Source organism: Staurois parvus, unplaced genomic scaffold, assembly GCF_062004578.1.
Source record: "Staurois parvus isolate SC_StPar_1 unplaced genomic scaffold, SC_StPar_1.0 ptg000251l, whole genome shotgun sequence".
In the NCBI taxonomy this organism is placed as follows: Eukaryota; Metazoa; Chordata; class Amphibia; order Anura; family Ranidae; genus Staurois; species Staurois parvus.
The window spans coordinates 3,090,091-3,107,262 of record NW_028318047.1 but is presented as its reverse complement, the minus strand read 5'-3'; the positions used below and the strand labels follow the sequence as shown (position 1 = coordinate 3,107,262).

The 17,172-nt window shown below is 39.6% G+C and overlaps 1 protein-coding gene across 1 annotated transcript; it reads left to right on the top strand.

Moving 5' to 3' along the window:
• The first annotated feature begins 2,325 nt into the window (after nucleotides 1-2,325).
• Nucleotides 2,326-6,954, top strand: NEUROD1 (neuronal differentiation 1). The gene is made up of 2 exons (XM_089680834.1): nucleotides 2,326-2,483; nucleotides 4,342-6,954. Exon 2 carries the CDS (start codon nucleotides 4,350-4,352, stop codon nucleotides 5,430-5,432), a length of 1,083 nt encoding a protein of 360 aa, XP_089536960.1. The 5' UTR covers nucleotides 2,326-2,483; nucleotides 4,342-4,349; the 3' UTR covers nucleotides 5,433-6,954.
• Nucleotides 6,955-17,172: the final 10,218 nt, after the last annotated feature.

Sequence of the window (17,172 nt, the reverse complement as noted above, 5' to 3'; positions counted from 1 at the left end):
ATGCGGCAATGAACAGGTTAAGTGCAGTAGCTAAGGCTAGTAGCCTTTGACCTAGACTTGTGTTGATGACTCATCTACACAGATTCATCTTATCCCTGCTGCCTCTCAAAGCTCCACTCACCACCATTCAACACCCACTACCTGTTTAGCCCATCTGTCGGTCTGAGAAGTCTGTCATCCAGGCACCAGGAGCCATGTGACCTCCCCATTGCTACTCATCTGTTGCAGCACCAAGTTAAGGCACTGAAACGTCACGTGATCCCTCCACAATCAAACAAATGTGCCTAGAAATCAATGTATCAGGCTGGGCGAGTGTCCATCATCCGACAAAGAAGAAGAGAGACCTCCGCACTGCTCTGTGTCCCCTCTTCTATATATGTACAATATTATTATTATTACAGGGATACTTTACTAACGATCACTTCCTATAAAATGTGATGACACGATTGTCACAGGACTATGAGCAGATGTATTATTGTGTATGTGTTAGGAACAAGTGTTCTGGAAAACTGGAAATATCTTATCCCACAGAATTGAAATAGTGTGAAAATCGGATACAGGGATGGGAGATGCGACTTCATTCATTAACTGAGGCCAGTAAACGTGTCTGGCTGCATGGCTTCCAGAATACATTGTGAAATGGGTTTACATTAACTTTGCTACAGATACATAAATAAACATATGATAGAGAGACAGATAGATAGATAGATAGATAGATAGATAGATAGATAGATAGATAGATAGATAGATAGATAGATAGATAGATAGATAGATAGATAGATAGAATATTAGCATTGATGAGTCATATATAGATTGATAGATAGCATTGATAAGTCTGCTGGGATAGAGATAGATAGATAGATAGATAGATAGATAGATAGATAGATAGATAGATAGATAGATAGATATATAGATAGATCTACCAAGAAAGATAGAAAGAATATTAGCATTGAAGAGTCTTAAAAAGAAAGAATGATTATTACATGAGTCTACCAAGGTATATGGATGGAAAGAATATTAGGATTAATGAGTCATAGATAGATTGATAGATAGCATTGATAATTGCTGGGATAGAGATATATAGACAGATAGATAGATAGATAGATAGATAGATAGATAGATAGATAGATAGATAGATTTGATAAGTGTACTAGGATAGATATATCAGAAAAAGAAAAAAGGAGAAAAAAAAGAAAGAAAGAAAGAAGGAAAGAAAAAAAAGAAAGAAAGAAAGAAAGAAAGAAAGAAAAAGAAAAAAAGAAAGACAGAATGAGTGAGTTGGTGATGTAGCAGCACATTACCCCATCATACTGACTGTGATTCAGATGGAGTCTATATTGGTTGTGTATGGTTCTCCAGTGTCTGGTGATGAATTATCTGCCTGCATTAAATAAATGAATGAGTTTGTTAGGATGATGTCCCGGACAGAGCCCAAACCGACCAAGTGCAGGGAGGATTGGTAGGACGATGTGATCGGTCGGCAGTTGAAGAATCTGATCACCTGAGTGATGGAGAAGCCCGGACAGGGGACCAGGGCCAGCTAGTACAGTGACAGAGTTCGGGGCTCGGATCCCCCATAAGGAAGGTCAGAATTCTACACTTCTATTGGGGGATTTAGTTGCAGCGGAAAGTTTGTATGTAATGAGTGCACGGAAAATGAATATATATATATATATATATATATATATATATATATATATATATAAATAACAGTAATGCCAACAGCTAAATGAAGCAAATAGGGAGAAAGCCCCCCTCTCTGAACATCCATGGGGTGATATGTGGTAGTTTTTCATGAATATGGAAATAAAAGAAAAGGACAGAAAGCTCCTCCCGGGAAAGCTGGGGCGAATAATGACACTAGTGTCGGAATCTGATGCAGGATGTCGCCTCTTGTCATTAATGGCACTTTGCAAACCAAGGGGCACCGAGAGGTTCCCGGGACACAAGTGATCGCTGCCTCCTTCTGCCTCCCCTTCTGTCACGTCTTGTGCACACAATGCGCGGCCAGGAAGGGGTTAACCCTGTCCTGCGGGTACAAACAGGTTCGCAGAATCTGTAACTGGCGACAGATGGCCACTTTTTTTCCCCCCTTGGCCACAAAGAGATGGAAGGGAGAGCAGCGCTGAATACAAATGGATGGAGGAAAAGGGGGCCGGGTCACGTGATCCGCCGTTTGCCTGACTTGGGTGACCATATGGCGCGTGCCGGGGAAAGTTAGGGGGCGGGGCTTGAAGGAAGGCTCTGGAGGGGCGCAAGCGCACTGCGCTCCCTTCACTAATCTGTGACTGCTGTGTTGTCACCTCTCCTCCTCCTCCTCCCCCCTCTTGTCTCCTAGCGTCACGAGACCCGCTATAAAACCCCAGAGTCTCATCACAGCCCCCAGAAATAAACAAAACAATTCACCCCAGCACCTACACCTCTGCTCTGTACCACTGGAGAGGTTATGAGACTGTCACTGCCAAGGAGACACTCAGATTAAGGTAAGCCTTACCTGTCTCATCATCTCAGCATCCTTATTTCTCTACATCTGGGAGAACACTCGATTCATATCATTTTATAACACATCATCACCTTTCTCAGCCAATCATTATTTTTACATTTCCATATTTTATTCATTTCTCCTTCCTTACTATTGCTTGACCATTAATCAACCTAATACTTTCATTATCAAATAGCAACATTTTCATATTTTTTGGGCTGGATGTAGACTAAAGTAGCAAAGCCAACGCAGTATATTTATATAGATGTCAGTTGCTCACCTTGAGCTTGGAAACAGTTTATAGAAGGGCTGTGAAGAGTTGAAGTATAGTTGAAGTTGGCTAAAATGTTATCAGTCTACTTTAGGGGCTGCAATCTGCATTGAAAAATAAAATATAATATAAATATTATAAAAATAGTGTATATAAACTATACATATAAAGCTTTATATAAATATTATCAATATAAAGTGTATACATTATGCACATTAAGTAAAATATAATATATATTATATAATAAAGTATGATATAAATATTAATACAAAATATAGTCGAAATATAAAGTAGAATATAAATATAAAGTATAATGTGATATAAATACAAAATATAGTAGAAATATAAAGTAGAATATAAATATAAAGTAAAATGTGATATAAATACAAAATATAGTAGAAATATAACGTATAATATAAATATCAAGTAAAATGTGATATAAATACAAAATATAGTAGAAATATAACGTATAATATAAATATCAAGTAAAATGTGATATAAATACAAAATATAGTAGAAATATAAAGTATATAATAAAGTGCAACTAATATATGCAATAAAAAGTCAATTTACTATAGACTCATGTCTGCTTAGGGTTATTCCTGATGGACCAACTGAAATGCATGCATCCTATACAAACCAATCAGCATGGACTGAGCTAAAACCTGCAGTAGTTAAGTCTCCTTCAACTGAACTTGTTCTGTACTATTAAAAGATTTTTAGGACTCATCCACGCAGCCAATCATTTGAGCTGATGAAGCTATCCAGATGGATTTCCGACATTAGAGAATAAGCCCAGAAAATGGGACTTACTACTACTAGCTATATCACAACCTGTATAAATGAGAACCTTCACAAATGCATTCTTCAATAAGAGGCAGCAATAATGTATCAAGTGCAAAAGCCCTTGGCAACCGGTATAGTAGTCCATTGAGACTAGAGGATGGGTAAAGTGCAATTAGTATGGTAAGTAGTGGTGCTAAGGGAAACATATGCTACCTGTTAACTGCCAGGGTTCTCCTTGTCTCCAGCAGGTTGAATACACCAGCTATGTTTTAGATCCTGCTGTATTAAAGCCATTAGGTCATGGTGTATAGTAGGAATGTCAAGTGTCTGCTTTATGCATCAAGTTGCTTTTTTCTTTCTTCTTTTCCTGGCTAGGTATAGAAAACAAAATACTTGAGCTAACCCAGCACAGTAAACTGCAGATGGGAGATGTGTATAATAAGGACCTGTGATGCACCTGATCCCCTCCATTCAGGGCGCCTGCGCCAGTTTTAATAGAATTGTCTTTTCTGCTGCTTTGCCATCTAGTGATCCGTAGACTTCTATAATACAGCCATAGTGGGAATAAAGTTTCCGATCTTACACAATCAGATTGCAGATTTACAGTTCGATTTAATTTAGTATCATTACTCAAGTTATATTTTGTTTTAATCTACTTAAGGTCATCATAATAGATCCGGGTTATATAACAGTCTTTGAAGGGGATCTAATAGAGATTTGTGTTGTTACATATTCATCTTTATTATTAGTTGATGGCACTGAGATCATCAAGTGGTCATTGATATATGCTTGTCCTCCTCAGATTTGAAGATGACCAAGTCCTATCGAGATAATGGGTTGATAATGTCCGACACCCAGGGCTCGAGAGGTTGGGTGGATGAGTGTTTGAGCTCCCAGGATGAGCACGACTTGGAGAAGAAGGAGGAAGAGCTAGATAGCATCATGAAGGATGAGGATGAGGACTCTCTCAAGCATCACAATGGAGAGGAGAACGATGAAGAAGAAGGTGAGGATGAGGACGAGGATGATGATGATGATGATGAGGAGGAGGATGAAGACGGGGATGACGACCAGAAACCCAAGAGACGCGGTCCTAAGAAGAAGAAGATGACTAAAGCCAGGGTAGAGCGCTTCAAGATGAGGCGCATGAAAGCCAACGCTCGGGAGAGGAACCGAATGCATGGTCTGAACGCTGCCCTGGACAACCTGCGCAAGGTGGTCCCATGCTACTCCAAAACCCAAAAGCTGTCCAAGATTGAGACCTTGCGCCTGGCTAAAAATTACATCTGGGCTCTTTCTGAGATCCTGAGGTCTGGGAAAAGTCCAGACCTGGTCTCCTTTGTGCAGACACTTTGCAAAGGCTTGTCCCAGCCAACGACCAATCTGGTGGCTGGGTGCCTTCAGCTGAACCCCAGAACTTTTCTTCCAGAGCAGAACCAGGATATGCCACCGCATATGCAAGCAGCAAGTGCTTCCTTCCCCCTGCATCCCTACCCTTACCAATCCCCTGGTCTTCCCAGTCCTCCGTATGGTACCATGGACAGCTCCCACATATTCCACGTCAAGCCCCATTCATACGGGGCTGCCTTGGAGCCTTTTTTTGAGAGCACTGTCACTGACTGCACCAGCCCCTCCTTTGATGGACCCCTTAGCCCTCCTTTGAGTGTTAATGGGAACTTTTCCTTCAAACACGAGCCTTCATCGGAGTTTGATAAGAATTATGCCTTCACCATGCACTACCCAGCGGCCAGCCTAGCCCAGAGCCATGGTCCCCTTTACTCCAGCACTGGCCCACGTTGTGAAATCCCTATAGACAACATCATGTCCTTCGATGGCCACACACACCACGAAAGAGTCATGAGTGCCCAGCTTAATGCCATCTTTCACGATTAACTTTCCAGAGATCAAATGATGACACTTATGTAATTGCCCGTGCTTGTCTCGTTTACAATGGGTACCATGGCTGAAAAGTGCACCATACCCCACCTGGTGAATGACATATTTCCATTTGATCTGTACTGCCTATCCAAAAAAAAAAAAAAAAAAGTTGGAAAGCTACTTTGGTTTTGACTTGCTGTATTAATGTATATATGACCAGAGATCGCCCAGGAGCTACTCTCCTAAATGAGGAGTACACACCTTTATTCATAACGTGTTATTTTATCTGATCCAGATAAAACAAAGCGAAAATCGCAAGGCAATAATTAGGATCTATGCAATTTTTAAAACCAATGGTGGGGCCAATCAAATAAATATATATAAATCTATTTTTCAACCAACATTTTACTACTAGTTATTGTACCCATGGCTGAATTATTTTGTTGTGATTTTTTTGTACAGAATTTTTAATGGCTTTTTATAATGTGAATTTCCTATTTTAAAGATTACAAAAAAAAGAAACATGCAGCTCCATCGATTTTTATACCTATGGGGGAAAAAGTAGAATTATATCTAATTTATAGCAAATAAAAACTGAAAAATGTAAAAAAAAAACTTAAGTTTAAGTAATTTAAACCAGCAACCAAGTGCTTAGAAAGTTGTGCTGCCTTAGATGTTTTCCCTTGAAAAATGAGAGAAGTAAATCACACAGATCCGTTAATAAAGCCTAGTCGAGGGGTCTTTTCATCTACTTCATACCACAGGGGTTCATTGCATTAAAGGGTTAAATAAAACCCAGGATATCCATTTGCAGAAGCTCACGTGCAATCTTGCTGTAATAGGCTTCATTGAAGTCAGATTTTGTTTAACCCTTTAAGAGCCAGTTTTGCTGAATACCAATTCTGAATCCTTGGTAGTAACCCTCAGCTCTGTCATCTATGTAACTATGCTAGAATTCATATCACATTGTATTCCAGAAAACAAAAGCTGCTTGACTATCATAATTATTATCGCTAATCTATCAATGTGTATTTTCTTTGAAATGTCCTTCAAATGGGATCAGAATCCTAAGGCTTGATTAATGCAGTACCTATGAGAGGTTTTGTATGGAGTCAAAGTGAAATTTTAGTTTTGTGGGTGGGATGACTTCAGTTCTACTTTCATATTTTTATTGCAAAAGTTAAAAAAAAACAATACAAGCCATCAGACGTGAAAACCAGTCCGTTTATTACAATCTTAGATGCAGTGTGACGTTATTAATTCGGTTCCGATGATCGTTGTCTGAGATGTAAAGCTGGTTCAATTGGAATGAGTATGTTCTGTCATTCTGTCTGTAATCCTGTATGCAATGATGTTACTGCGATCCCCCACACATCCCAATTTACTATGAAATAGTATTGATCGGTTTAGCCCAATTGTTGCATCTTTGATTTATTGATTTTATTATGCGTAATTCCTATGGGATTATTGTTTTATTCTAATAGCTCATAAAAGTGCAACGTTTATCATTTGTACAATAAAATTATTTTAAAAATGATCATCATTTTTCCACTTTTTTTTGTCTCAAACCTTATTTCATAGGATGGGGCTGTAATGGCCAATTCAAGTGCAAGGCCGCCATTACAAATGGAATGTTTTTGGCGAGTAAGCATTAAGCCAAAAGTACTTTGAAACACAAACAGATATAGGAGAATTATTCAAATTGGTCCTAATGTAATGCTGACTATACTTACTGTACTCATTATGTATATATTTATATTTATTTATTTATTTAACAAAAAAATTATCTATTTTTTTCACGAGCATGTTTTCGAAAGTTCTATCCATATTAATGAAAACTGGGGAACTGAAAAGTATTTAAAACTAAAAACCAGGTATGGTCCAATGTATTCTAATAAGTGTCGGATTGATCTCCTTTCAGAGCCAATAACCTTGCTATATATATATATATATATATATATATATATATATATATATATATAAGTTGTCCTCCTAAATAAGGTTTATTTATTGTTTAGTAATATTATCATTTAGTATTTAATATTCCTAAAAACAGAAATATATATATACTAAAAACTGTGGAGTGCAAAATCTGGATTCCAGGTTTTATTGACAAAGCTTAATTGAACAAGCTGAAGTTAGAAGTTGATTGGCTACCATGCACAGCTGCCCCAGATTCTGAGTGCTCCAGTTGTAGTGAATCTCCCCCTTTGCTGTCCTAAATAAGGTTTAATTGTTTAGCATTTAACATTTAGTAATTCATATTCAATATCCCCATTTGCAAAGGGAATAGGAAGTTGCCAAATGGGAAAAAATAATCATGAAAATAAAAAAATAAAAATAATAATAAAAAATATTATATATATATATATATATATATATATATATATATATTTATATACACCCCCCTTACACACACACACACGCATAAATACATGAAGAAAATGTTGCTTTCCTAAGTTTATTGTTTGTATTTATTATTAGTGTTTAATTTGCAAAGGGAATAGGAAGTTGGCAAATGGGAAACAATAATAATGAAAGTAAATACATAAAAATAATAATAAAAAATATTTTATATATATAAATATATATATATATACACACACACACACACACATGCATAAATACATGAAGAAAATGTTGCTCTCCTAAGTTTATTGTTTATATTTATTGATTAGTGTTTAATTTTCCTTTTATCAAAGGGTATGAGAAGTTAGGTAATTAAAAATCAGCATTTACCAAGTACCGCAAGAGGGGGGGGGGGGGGGGTTCTTTTAGATAATGCATCAAGTGAAATGTATAAATCCAAGTTTTACATAGGTCATCATACTATTGAGATGGATGCTGCTACAATTACTTTCAAGTTGTTCCAATAGTAATAAAGAGACGGTTAACAGATTTCACACATGTCATTGGGGTTCTTAATGGCATTCTTTCAGGTGCCAATATCTCTATCAAACGAACTAGCACGGATCAGTCCCAGAAGTTGTTCTCCTCTCCCAGGGGACAGATTAGAATTGCAGACTTCCCCCTATTTGCTCCCTGCTACTGCCACTGTGACAGCTGCGCAAAAATGGAAGTTTGCGGCCACGGAGCTTCTCCGCAGACAAACTCATTCTTGTTCCAGGGGTTATTCATGCAATGCTTGTTCAATGGAAGACTCTTCTGTCAGAAAAGGGGCAGCTAGCATGCCACCATCGTTTATTCAGAATGGGTAGTCGCAGATGTTTCTTCTGCAGGGGAGGTTTTAATTTATGAAAATGATATTGTTTATGCATGGGTGCTCCGCAAAACACAGGCTGCTTCCATCTGAGCAGAGACATGCCACAAAACCAGGTCTATTGTCAGCAGCACTCAAGGGCACTTTCTGCTCCCTCACATTAAACACGTATTAGTGCCTCAGAGATAGCATAGCACCTGTGCAAAAGGTGATTATTATATGCTGATGGTACTGTCTATTCTGACTTCTGGGGTAACTTGGTTCATATCAGACTTTTAGTTAAGAAATATGTAATCTTAAAAGTATTTTGATTGTATCTATAATATAATAAAAGGTACACTCTTGTAAAAATTAAACTAAATCTGTATTAATACTCAAAACAAAAATGTAATATATTGCAATTTACCAATCTTTAAAGTGATATTAAAGCTTCAGCTTAAATAATAAATCAATAAATAAACAAATAAATACAATAATAATAAAAATAATAAAAAAAAATGTCATACTTACCTGCTCTGTGCAATGAGTATCCCCATTCCTCTTCTTCTTGGGCTCCACGCTGGTGCTGCTGGCTCCTCCCCCTTGACCAGTGCCCCCAATAGCAAGCCGCTTGCTATGGGGGCACTGGTGCATGCTCGTTCCTGAGCCCCATTCTATGTGTCCACGGCTCAACTCGGCCTTGCGCCCACTTTCTCCTCACTTGCTCACTAGCTGTGATTGACAGCAGTGGGAGCCAAGGGCTCCTGCTGCTGTGTCTCAGCCAATCAGGAGAGAGACCCAGGACAGCTGAGGCTCCCGTGCACATTGCTGCATCAAGAGGGGGCTCAAGTGAGTATTAGGGAGGGCTGAGGGGGGAGCAGCACTCAGAAGGTTTTTTTACCTTCATGCATAGAATGCGTGAAGGCAAAAAATATTCAGCCTTTACAAGCACTTTAAAGTGGAACTAAATCCTCCTATCCTTTACAGCCAAGGAAGTGACTGTAAATTTGCAGTGTTTGATTTGCAGTTGTGGTGGTGCTGCACATTTTGATCAGTTACCATATCAGCCATTTGAAGGCTTGACATTTCAGTTGAAAGCGCAGGCAACTGTGACAGATAAAAAATAAATGAAATGGAAAACTTTTGTGTATACATATAAAAAACATTATAAATACTTTTTTTTCCCCAGTGATTTATAAGTGATCACATAATCTCTGTTCTCAGCTGCATAGAGAGTTGGGGAAGGAAACACAGCAGAACACCCATCTTCCAGTGAATGGCTGTGCAGGGAGGAAGGGGGGGGGGTGTCAAGGCAAGTCTGCTCATTGGAGGAGAGCATGCTTAGTTCCCAGCACAGCTAGAGAACTAACCACACTGTTAGGAATATGAAATGTTGGGTTTATACACGGCTCAAAAAAATTAAAGGAACACTTTTTAATCAGAGTATAGCATCAAGTCAATTAAACTCCTGGGATATTGATCTGGTCAGTTAAGTAGCAGAGGGGGTTGTTAATCAGTTTCATCTGCTTTGGTGTTAATTAAATAACAGGTGCACTATATGGACAACAATGAGACGATCCCCGAATCAGGAATGGTTTTACAGGTGAAGGCCACTGACATTTTTTTCCTTACTCATCTTTTCTGACTGATTTTTACTAGTTTGCATTTGGTTAGGGTCAGTGTCACTACTGGTAGCATGAGGACCCAACAAAGGTTGCAGAGGCAGTCTAACTCCTGTAGGATGGCACATCAATACATGCCATTGCCAGAAGGTTTGCTGAGTCTCCCAGCACAGTCTCAAGAGCATGAATGAGATTCCAGGAGACAGGCAGTTACTCCAGGAGAGCTAGACAGGGCTGTAGAAGATCCTTAACCCATCAGCAGGACCGGTATCTGCTCCTTTGTGCAAAGAGGAACACTGCCAGAGCCCTACAAAATGACCGCCAGCAGGCCACTGGTGTGAATGTCTCTGACCAAACAATCAGAAACAGACTTCATGAGGGTGGCCTGAGGGCCCAACGTCCTCTAGTGGGCCCTGAGCTCACTGCCTGGCACCATAGAGCTCGATTTCCATTTGCCATTTAAACCAGAATTGGCAGCTCAGCCACTGGCACCCTGTGCTTTTCACAGAGGAGAGCAGGTTCACCCTGAGTACATGTGACAGACGTGAAAGGGTCTGGAGAAGCCGTGGAGAACGTTATGCTGCCTGTAACATCGTTCAGCATGACTGTTTTGGTGCTGGGTCACTGATGATCTGGGGAGGCACATCCATGGAGGGATGCACAGACCCCTACTGGCTAGACAATGGCACCCTGACTGCCATTAGATATCAGGATGAAATCCTTGGACCCATCGTCAGACCCTATGCTGGCACAGTGGGTTCTGGGTTCTTCCTGGTACACAACAATGCCCGGCCTCATGTGGCGATAGTATGCAGGCAGTTCCTGGAGGATGAAGGAATTGATACCATTCAATGGCCCCCACTCTTGCCTGACCTAACTCCGATAGCACACCTCTGGGATATCATGTTTTGGTCCATCCGATTTCACCAGGTTGCACTCAGGTGGTCCAGGAGCTCAGTGATGCCCTGGCCCACATCTGGGAGGAAATAACCCAGGACACCATCCGTCGTCTCATTAGGAGCATGCCCAAACATTGTTAGGCATGCAAACAAGCAAATGGGGGCCACACAAACTACTGTATCCAGTTATATTATGTGTAACTAGGAAAGAATCCAGGCCTTTTTTAACCAATTCAATACTGGGCAATTTTACACCTTCCTGCCCAGGCCATTTTTCACGTTTCAGCGCTCTCACACTTTGAATGACAATTGCGCGGTCATACAACATTGTACCCAAACTAAAATTTTATCATTTTCTTCACACAACTAGAGCTTTCTTTTGGTGGTATTTAATCACCGCTGGGGTTTTTATTTTTTGCTAAATTAACAAAAAAAGACCAAAAATTTTGAAAAAAAAACACGTTTTCTTTGTTTCTGTTACAAAAGTTTACAAATAAATAATTGTTCTTCATAAATTTAGGCCAAGATGTATTCTGCTACACGTCTTTGGTGAAAATAACCCAAATTAGGATGTATTATTTAGTTTGTAGGAAAGTTATAGAGTTCACAAACTATGGTATAGATCTGAAAATTGATCAATCCTGAAGTACTGACAGCCAATCTAATTTCTTGAGGTCCAAGAATGTCAGAATAGTACAGATATCCCCAAATGACCCCTTTTTGCAGAGTAGACAGTCCGACGTACTTCATAAGAGGAATGGCAAGTTTTTTGAAGTTTTATTTTTTTGTCATAATTTTTCGGACAATGAAAAAATTAAAAAAATTATTTTCACTATTTTTTTTTTTACATACTGTCACCAGTGCAGTACAGCATCATCATATAACTGGCATGGTGGTGAACAGGGACACTGACTGGTGACAGTATGAAAAAAAAAAATATATATATATATATTTTTATTATTTTTAATTTTTTATTACATTTTTTTTATTTTTTTAAGATTTTTTTTTCATATTTTACTATGACCAAAGTAGTACAATGTTACCATAGTAACATTGTACTACTTTGGCGAAGTGATCAGTTAATTTTTTTTTTTTTTTTTTACACAATTTGCTTATAGCAAAGAATTACTTTGCTATAAGCAAGCATTTACCTGAATGACATCGATTCATTCAGGTTTTTTTTTTTTTTTTGTGCTTAGCTGTGATTTGGCCACAGCTAATCATATGGCATGTGCATGTGACCTGCTGTGACCATTCACAGCTAGGCACTAGTATACAATGGATGGCATGAATGAAGCCATCCATTGTATACAACTGTCATGTGACCTGCTGTGATTGGTCACAGCAGGTCACATGATACCGGCAACGGGGGCCAGTACTCAGATCTGTCATCGACCACGTCCGAGGTACATGGCCGTTGACAGATTACGCCGCTGCGCGGCTCTGCAACCGCGCAAACTGTGCATGCGCGGGAGGACGCCAAATGGCGTACACCCCGGAAAGCTAAACCATTTTTGCGGCCACCAAACGGCTATAGGCCGGGTGGCTAATGGTTAAAGCAATCCACTGAGCTGGCCAGAACCAGCTCTTGAGAGAGTATAAAAACCTTTCTGTATTTGGAGATTAAATCTCTTTTCCTCCAGAAATAAAGAGTGCTCCCTTGTCCTTTGTGATGACTTCAGGGTGAATAACTATATGAACCACTGATGTTATACATGTTGATCATATCCCCCCCCCCTTAATCTCCTCTTCTCAAGAGAGAATAAATTCAGTTTTGCTAATCTTTCCTAATAGTTGAGCACCTCCATTCCTCTTGTCAGTTTGGTTGCCCTTCTCTGTACTTTCCCCAGTTCCTCAATATTCATTTTGTGAATTGGTGCCTAAAACTGAACTGCATATTCCAGATGAGGTATTACTGATGATTTGTACAGGGGTAATATGATATATCTCTCTCTGGAGTCTATACCTCTTTTAATACAAGAGAGGATTTTGCTCGCTTTAGAAACCACAGCTTGGCATTGCATGCCATTATTAAGCTTGTGATCTTCCAGAACTCCCAGATCCTTCTCCACTGTTGATTCCCCCAGTTGTACCCCCCTAGTATGTATGATGCATGCATATTCTTAGCCCCCAAGTGCATAACCTTACATTGATCAACATTAAACCTCATTTGCCACATAGTTGCCCAATTAAACAGTGCATTGAGGTCGGCTTGTAAGTTGGAGACATCCTGTAAGGACGTTATTCCACTGCACAGCTTGGTGTCATCTGCAAAGACTAAAACGATATTTTTAACCCCAGATCCTATATATTAATATATAAATATATTAAAAAATAAGGGTTCCAACATGGAAACTTAGGGTAGACCACGAACAACCCTAGACCGTTCAGAGTATGAATCATTAAACACTACTCTCTGAATATGATCTTTTAGCCAGTTTTCTACCCATTTACATACAGATTTTTCTAGGTCTGTAGACTTTACCTTACACTTTAGCCGTGTGTGGGGAACTGTGTCAAACGCTTTTGTAAAATCCAAGTAAACCACGTCCACCGCCACCCCTCTGTCCAAGGTTTTTCTCACCTCCTCATAAAAAGAAATCAGATTTGTTTGAAAACTGTCTTTTATTAATTCATGCTCTCTGTTGCTTATAATATTTTTTTGGAGCAATAACTCATCCATGGTATCCTATGGTAAGATCTCCCCACCAATATTCCCAGCTCTCGGGAATCTTGCTATCTTTCTGCTGTAGCTGGCTCTTGCTTTTGCAGTTTCTGTGACATAAAATAATTTTTGAACATCCAGTGACCAGAAAATGCACACAGGTAGATCTGATACTTCCAGTGAAAAAATATTGTTAGAGAACATGACAGATGAAAGGAGTTGCCAGATGAAATTTCAGCATTGGGTGAAATGATCTGTGAGCTAGTGAAGTTATATAAGACTAGCAATAAATATGTATAAATAATAATGCAGAAATTGGTAATTGAAACTATATTTTTCCACAATTGTTCTGTCTACCATAAAAAACAGACAATGATAATGCCATTATCTTCTAAGGGAGATTTGTGCTCTTGTATGAAATTCCACGTGTGCAAATTTTAGTTGGTGAATAGAGCTGAGCTTCCAGTTTGGTTCAAACATGAATTTAAAGCAAATCCAGCAGTTCACAGTTCAGGAAATGGTGCACTAATGTGTCTGTTCCCAGCTATGGCAGCCAATTACCACTGGCTCTTGAACTGTGAGGTGTCTTATAAAGGGCTATTAATGGGCCTGTCTTATGTGCTAGTCCCCTCTAGCATTGAGCAGAGGTCTGAATCAGTAGGACGCTGTCACATGACAATAAGCTACTGGCCAAATCAACTGCGGCCCCTAATTCCCCAGCCCTGCAGCCATGCATAACAAGGGGGTGGGGATCCTTATGACATCATTGAACTAATATGGACACATGGTCATATTACCTGTTACTAGCATCCCTGCCCCTTTGTTACGCAGAGAGATTTCACAGCCACAACTCATTGGACCAGTGGCCTGCTGTCATGAGATTCATCCCTATTCCCCTCCCTATAAATTTCAAGGTGTGCAGCAGCCTTAAGACAGTGTGTGTTGGAGACTTGGAGTAGATTGGGAAATGACTGAGTGTTTGCAGGGAGCAATAGTTGCTACTATACTATAGTGCTAAACAATGCTATATAAAGTACTGTAGTGTGCTACATTACAGTGAATTGCAGTGTAGTGGGCTACATAATGTTAATCTCCCTGTAATTGTTGTTCTGTTTTATGCTACATAAGTATGGATTGCAGTGTGGTGGGCTACATACTATTGTGTTCATAGTCCATAGACCCAGCGTTCCTTTCTAAGACTACCTTTTTCTGTGTCAGCAAGAACTTCAATGGCTGTTTAGCTGCTGTTCCATACCCCTTGAATTTTTTATGTTTTCGTGTCTTTTCTTTTATTTCATGTTTTCCTTTTTTTTTACTTTCAGCTAGGTTTTTTAAACACAAAAATATAGGGTTGGGGTTTAATCACTTGACTTCCAGAAAGGTTTACCCCCTGCATGACCAGGGCATTTTTGTTTTATATTCAGCAATGTGCTACTTTAACTGGCAATTGTTTAGTCATGAAACACTGTCCCCAAATTAAATTGATATACATTTTTTCACAAATATATAGAGCCTTCTGTTTTTGTTTTTTTTTTCATGATATAAACTTAAAAAAGATCAACAATTTTGAAAACAAACCCCAATATTTTCTGAAAGTGTGTGTGAAAGTTATGGCATCTACAGACTTTGGTATATATGCTGGAATTTATGCAGCTATACTGTAGATACTATACTGGTAATGGTGGTGATCAGTGACTTATAGTGGGACTGTGATAGTGTAGTGGGCAATCTGGTACAAACAGACCCTTGCTGGGAGGCACACTAACTGCATAACTGACACTGACATCAATAGTGACACTAATACAGTGACCAGATATTATGCTGTAAGCTGGCACTGTGCTAATGTCACTGGCTGGGAAAGGATTAACGTCAAGGGGCAATCAAAGGTTAACTGTGTGCCTAACAAGTGTAGTGTGTGTAATATGTGCTGCTTTTCTTAAGAGATCTGGCTGTTTTTTCTCCCTACTTTGCCAGTTGGTGCTCTGTGTACAGAGTTCTGTGTGTTTGTAGACACAGGACTCTGTGCTGAGATTGGACACAGTCGATCAGCAGGTTTGAGCCATAAATTATTGGCTGACATCTGCTGACAAAACCGCATTGTGTCCAACCACAGTGCGGGTCAGTAGGGGGGCATGCGTGCGCACCCTAAACCCAGAAGCAAGCTTACGGCATTTATTTCTTTTGCTGAGCTTGCAGCTGCCACTTGGGCACAGTAAACCTAGCGGTTAATGTTTTATGAGTTTTATTTTTGAGAGACTATAATTTTTTTTGTTTGTTTATTTTGGAGTCAACTGCATAAACTTGTCTCTGATACAAGCAAAGCTCCTATCGTTTGCAGCACATCACTCTACTTGTGTGGTACAGTTTGAAATCACCATGTTCTTAAGGGCACTGAAGCATCACATCCCCTATTGCCATAACTGATAAGTTAGGCATTTCCCTTCATTCATAATGATAAACAGGCCTAAAGAGAGAGGCAGAGGTTCTGCATGTGCAGCTAGTAGGGGGCAAGCCAGTCCTGCATCTGCATACAAAAGCATGTGCCACTACGAAAAGGTACTACAGAAGATCCTCTTGGTTGCATTTCCAGTGCCAGGATCCCCTCTCATGCCCAAGTGGCCTTTTAAGTTATTTTTTCAACCTCAGAGGACAAGGCTGGCTGCAGGCAGCAATCACAAGCAGCACCTACAAAAAATGATTGATGACTACTTGGGGTCTAATATGGACATTGTTTGAAGTGAGAATCCCATGGGCAATTGGGAGCCCAGACTGGGCCACTGGTCAGACGTGAACAGTACACTCTGGATTTTTTGACCTGTCCTGCAGACAGTATGTCTGAGAGGGACTTCAGCACAGCAGAGAGTTTTGTGACAGAGAGATAAATCAACCTGTCCCCTTACACTATGGACCAGCTCACTTTCATAAAAACCAACCAGTCCAGAATCAGCAAGGATTAAATACCCCTGTAACTGAAGCTGCCACCCAAATGTTTCTTTGTAAACTGGGAACAAAATTGTATCTTACATCATTGCTAGCTCCTGCTGGCCTGTTTTAATTACCAATTCCTGTCACCTCTCCTGGGCTGCCACCACTAACATCTCCTGCCACCACTGGTTTCTGGCTACCATTACCAGCTTCTGCAATCTCTGCAGGCCTGCCACCATAACCATCTCCTGCAGCCTCTCCAGCCTTAGTTCAGTGCTCAAGCACTGTAAAGAAACCAGGAACTCACAAATATTTGTGGCTGTTGTCTCTCTGAAATAAAACACATAATGTTTCTGTCAAGATAAAAACTGCCTTTTCTCTTCCTCCTATATTGCGGCCTAATCAGCTGCTTACATATTCTCCTGTGACTATAAAAAATTTGTGG